At 51.2% G+C, this 5,476-nt stretch overlaps 1 protein-coding gene across 1 annotated transcript; it reads right to left on the bottom strand.

The window, feature by feature from the left end:
* Positions 1-1,411: 1,411 nt before the first annotated feature.
* Positions 1,412-3,433, bottom strand: LOC126028588 (C5a anaphylatoxin chemotactic receptor 1-like). Its single transcript, XM_049787538.1, has 2 exons — positions 3,407-3,433; positions 1,412-2,380 (listed from the first exon to the last, which is right to left on the bottom strand). The coding sequence occupies exons 1-2, from the start codon at positions 3,431-3,433 to the stop codon at positions 1,412-1,414; spliced, it is 996 nt and encodes a 331-aa protein (XP_049643495.1).
* Positions 3,434-5,476: the final 2,043 nt, after the last annotated feature.

The following is a 5,476-nucleotide window of genomic DNA, read 5'->3' as shown; positions in this document are numbered from 1 at the left end:
TGCAAGCAGCTGATCTGGGTTCTATCCCCTGCATCCCTTTGGGTCCCCTAGGCTCCACCAACAGTGATTCCTGAGCACAGACCAGAAATCAGCAATGAGCATTGCACGGAATGGCAAAATACACACATACATATAAACACACACACACACACACACACCACGTTCACCCATTACATGTTCTCGAGACAGAACATTTTTTTTTGGTTTTGGGTCACACCCAGCAGCGTTCAGGGGTTACTCCTGGCTCTGTACTCAGAAATCGTTCCTGGCAGGCTCAGGGGATCATATAAGATGCTGGGATTCAAACCACTGTTCTTCTGCATGCAAGGCAAACACCCTACATCCATGTATCTCTCTGGCCCCAGAACATTTTTCCATGACAATGAACTCACACTGGCTTGCAACTCTGCTAGTTCTGGTCCACGACCTTCTGCTTTGACATCTGGACAAGCTCCTCATATTCCTCCAGTTCCTCTTCCATCCACCACTGCCATGAGCACATTTTCGTCATGCCATCTCCCCCAAATGAGAACATTCTAGAAAGAACTAAGTTGCAGCAGTGAGAGAGGGAGCAGGTGGAGGCACCGGAAGGGCAGGGAAGGGGCCACAGGCCTGGAATCTGCATCTCTTTCTTTCGATGCCAACATTCGGCTCCCAGTTCGATGTGATTTCACAAGAAGCAACTGCACAGGAGAATAGGGAATGACAATGGAGATGCCAATCAAAGGTTCCTGTTTTGTTTATTTGGTATGCTTATAAAGTTCTAACATGGGGGGGGGGCAGATTGTGGTCCTCCAGGCACTGCCAGGAGGAACTCCTAAGAACAGAGCCAGGAGGTAAGCCTTGAGCACAGCCACGTGTGACCCCACTTAAAAAAAAGAAAAGCAAAGAAAAGAAACCATTCCATTCTGGAGAGCTGAGATGTGTAACTTCTTGTCTTCCTAAATCAAACTGATTTGCAAAAGAAGAAATCAGGATTGGAGAGAGAGGCTTCTTGGCACACAGCTGACCTGGGTTCAATCTCCAGCCTGCCAGAGGGTTCCCCAGACACTGTCAGGCGTAACCCCTGAGCAGCACCAGGTGTAGGAAGAAGGAGGAGGATAAATGAAGTAAATGGAGTTAAAGAAAAAACAGGCTTAAGAGGAGAGGAGGAAGACAAAGATAAGAAGGAGCTGGTGGTGGAGGAAGAGGTGGAGGAGGAAGAGGTGGAGGAGGAGGAAAAAGGGAGATGAAGAAAAAGGAAGAACAGGAGCCAGATCGGCCAGTGGCAGCAGAAACCCGGGTCAGAGTGTCCTGGGCAGAGCATGAACCGGGGCACAAGGCAGCGAGCTGTGGAACCCTCACACCAGGTCTGGCTCTTAGGGACCTCAGAAACGACCAGGGACAGAGGGTGGGACTTGCTCTCCGGATCCTAGTCTTCGGTCAGCAGTTGACGCAGCCGGCCAGGCCAGAACTTGAAGACCCGGATGTGGAGGCCCCGGGCAGCGGCCACATAGATAATGGGGTTGATGCAGCAGTTGACCAAAGCTAGGGCCATCCCAATTTCGTACAGGGAATTGACTAGCTTCCTGTTGGGGGTGGAGAGCCTGCGGTAAAAGATCAAAAGGATGTTGGAAAGCTGGTAGGGCAGCCAGAAGACGAAGAAGCTGGTCACCACGGCCACCATCATCTTGAGGGTCTTGAGGGAGCGTGTGGCCGGTCGGCGCCAGGTCCGAAGCAGGAGTAAAGTGTAGCAGACGCTCATCGTGACCAGGGGGACCAGGAAAGTCAGGACAAAGAGCGTGATGGTGACAGCAATCTCGACCTGATTACCGTAAATCCAGAAGGCCACACCACAGAAGGCTTTCTTGGAAAAGAAGTCCTCGAAGAATTCTCTGAACACGGAGTACGGGATGCTGAGCGCCAGAGCCAGCATCCAGGCCACGCCACTGGCCAGCCAGGCCCGCCGGGCCACGCGGTGCTTCTGGCACCAGATGGGTCGGAAGACGAGGAGGAAGCGGTCGGCGCTGATGGTGGCGAGGAGCAGGACGCTGGCGTAGAGGTTGAAGTAGAAGGGCACGATCAGGATGCTACAGGCCATCCTACCTAAAAGCCAGCTGTCGTGCATGATGGTTGCAATGATGATTGGCAGCGCCAGGCAGGAGAGGAGGTCGGCCACAGCCAGGTTGAGGAACCAGATGGCGTTAATAGACCGCCGGACCTGTGAGCCGGTCACCCACAGTACCAACAGGTTGCCCGGCACACCCACCACAAAGACGACCACGTAGATGACCAGGGCCACCACATCCTGAGCTTTGAGGCTGGGCGGGGGATTTGGGCCACCCACTGGTCCATCCCAAGTCTTCTTGTCATAGTGACTGTACTCAATTTCGCTGATGTTCTATGGGTCATGAGAAGAGGCAGATGAGAAGTAGGATGAGGGTCAGATCTGGGGAGGGGGAACCCCAGGGCTTTGAAAATACCCCAGAGAATGAGGGTGCAGATGGCAGAGCCAGCTGGAATATGGGGCCCAGCAAAGAAGACTTTGAAGTCACCAAAGCTGAAGGCTAGAGAGTTAGTAATTCAAGGAGGGCTCTTGCTTTGTATGTGGGTGATGTGGGTTCAATTCCCAGAATCCCAGTGGGTCCCTTGAGGTATGGTGTTATCCCACCCCCATTCTTCCTGTAACATTACCCAGGAGGAAGCCCTGAGTACTGCTAGGTGTGGCCCAGAAACATGGAAGGAAGGAAGGAAGGAAGGAAGGAAGGAAGGAAGGAAGGAAGGAAGGAAGGAAGGAAGGAAGGAAGGAAGGAAGGAAGGGAGGGAGGGAGGGAGGGAGGGAGGGAGGGAGGGAGGGAGGAGGGAGGAAGGAAGGAAGGAAGGAAGGAAGGAAGGAAGGAAGGAAGGAAGGAAGGAAGGAAGGAAGGAAGGAAGGAAGGAAGGAAGGAAGGAAGGAAGGAAGGAAGGAAGGAAGGAACTCTACCACTGTGCTATCTCTCCAGCCCCCCAAAATGTTTTGTAATGGGACTGTTGGGGATGGAGAGGTGGCGCTAGAGTTAAGGTGTCTGCCTTGCAAGCACTAGCCAAGGAAGGACCGAGGTTCGATCCCCCCGGCATCCCAAATGGTCCCCCCAAGCCAGGGGCAATTTCTGAGGGCATAGTCAGGAGTAACCCCTGAGCATTAAACAGGTGTGCCCCCCCCCAAAAAAAGAAAAAAACAATAGTTGTTGTTGTAATGGGACTGTTCTCAGCATCCTTTTACAGATGCTGCACTGAGTGGAGTGAGCCAGTGTGGGAACCCAAGCTTGGGGGTGACAAATGGGCAGAGCAGCATCCACGTGTGTGCCTGTACAGGAGGCTGTCAGTACCCTGGATCCTAACCACCGGGTTGCAGGGAGGGTCCTCAGGGCCCCCCAGGGCACCAGACCTGGAGGAGCCCTTCCGTGTCACACATGGCAGGGATTGCAACCCAGACAGCCCCCATAACCACCATACAACCGCTATCAAACCTCCCCAATCCTCCCCCCACTGTGATGGTTGCAGATGTAAGCATGTGATCGGAAATGTGACTCGGTGGCTGTAGATGGGAGCGATGAGCAGAGAAAAAGGCAGAGGCAGGGAGACAGAAAGTAAACTTGAAGGGAGGGCTGGTGAGCCCATGGGGGGGGGGGGGCTCTTGTCTCCATTTTCTAGAAGCAGGAAAAATTTCAAGGGAGAAAGTTAAAGTGGGTGGAAGAGAGCACAGAGGGTGTCTGCCTTGCAGATGGCTGACCCAGGTTTAACCCCCAGCATCCCATATGGTCGCCTGGGCCTGCCAAGAGTAATTCTTCAGCTCAGATCCAGGAGGGATGCTTTAGGGCCACAAGGCATGCTCCCTCAAGAAAAGTTAAGGTGGTGAGAGATTTCCTTTGGTCAACTCTGAGCTAAGGACTCCTGCCCCCAACATCTTGCCTTACCATTTTCCTGGGACCCCGTATTCCTCAGTACAGAGCCAGGAGTGACACATTAGCACTACTTGGCATGGGTCCCCCATAAAAAGATAAAGTTAGTAAATGTTTTACTTTGATTAACCCTAGGCCAAGGTCCAGCCCCAACATCTTGCCCTACAGTTTCCCTGGGACCTGTCCCTGTCCCAAGAATCCCCCAGTTCCAGGCACTAAATGGTTAATATTCAGCACAGTAGAAGGCCCCAGACTGTAAGGATTCTGCCTGGACCTTTGATGCTTCCACTGCCCCCACCCTTGGCCAGGTGAGTCAATGCTGTGAGGATGAGTCACACCAGTTGTGGAAGAGACTCAGCATCTTTGTCTCTGTCACAGCTGTCCCAGAGCTTCCTACCATGGGCTCCCTTAGCCCTTTGCCCTGGCTGACTTGACCCCACTGCACCAAACCAGGGGGAATGCTCTAAGGTTTCTAGCAGCAGCCCTGGGGACAGCAGACTGGCAAAGCTGTGACTCTCCAAGGAAAGTTTCAAATGGCCACAAATGCAGCTGGCCAGGACCTGACTGTACACAACCTGAGGTTCATTCCAGCCTGGGGAGGGGAATAATACAACTGCTCAAAAGAAGGAGGCAGAGTAAGGCCAGAAACATAGGACAACGGGAAGGGCGTTTGTTTTGCATGCAGCCAACTAAGATTTGACCCCTGACATCTCATCAGGTCCTCCAGTCTGCTAGGAGTGATTTCTGAGCACATAGCCTGGAGTAAGTAACCCCTGAGTGTCACCTGGTGGTGGCCCAAAAACAAACAAAAAATTTATTGATGATTAATTTAAATTAAAAATATAATAAAGTAACTACAAATTAAAATTAATAATAAATAAAATAACTAAAATAATGAAATATACTGAAAGGGTCCTGCCTGGTTTCAGCCTTGACAGCTCTGGAAGCCCTGACTCCAGTGGAAAGTGGCTATTACTTGGAGTTGGGAGTTTTCCAATGGCTTCATTGGTGCCATATTTTAGTTAGATCCATAGCCAGTGGCTGGGGGTGTGTGAGGTGCTGGGCATTGACCCAGGGCTCCCAACACAAGATCTGTTCAAGTGCTCTACTCACTTCCCAACCCTTTATTTTGTGCATGAAAGATTACTTGCTGGGGAGCATGGAGAGAGGCCCGAGACTAAAGTATCCTCAGATATTACACAAGAGATAGAAATCAGACAGGAATTTCAAAATAGCCCCCAGACCCAATTTCTCATTTCATGGCTTCCCAGACTTCTGTCTCTAGAGAGTTCAACCGCCCACAATCTGTGCCCACAACTACGTCTGCTGGCACTGACCAGAGGTTCAAAACTCTGCTGATTGGGACTATTTTTAGGGAGACAGAGACATCAAAGCCTGCTGCAACCAAACAGCCACATACATACATACAAATACACATATATAGACAAATACAAGCACACACATACATGCACAAACACACACAAATACACATATACACATACAATCGCACACAGAGAAACACACAAACATACAAATGCATGCAAAAACACACATCA

The sequence above is a fragment of the Suncus etruscus genome, chromosome 14, assembly GCF_024139225.1.
Source record: "Suncus etruscus isolate mSunEtr1 chromosome 14, mSunEtr1.pri.cur, whole genome shotgun sequence".
NCBI classification, from domain to species: Eukaryota; Metazoa; Chordata; class Mammalia; order Eulipotyphla; family Soricidae; genus Suncus; species Suncus etruscus.
This window is presented reverse-complemented; position numbering and strand designations above follow the sequence as displayed.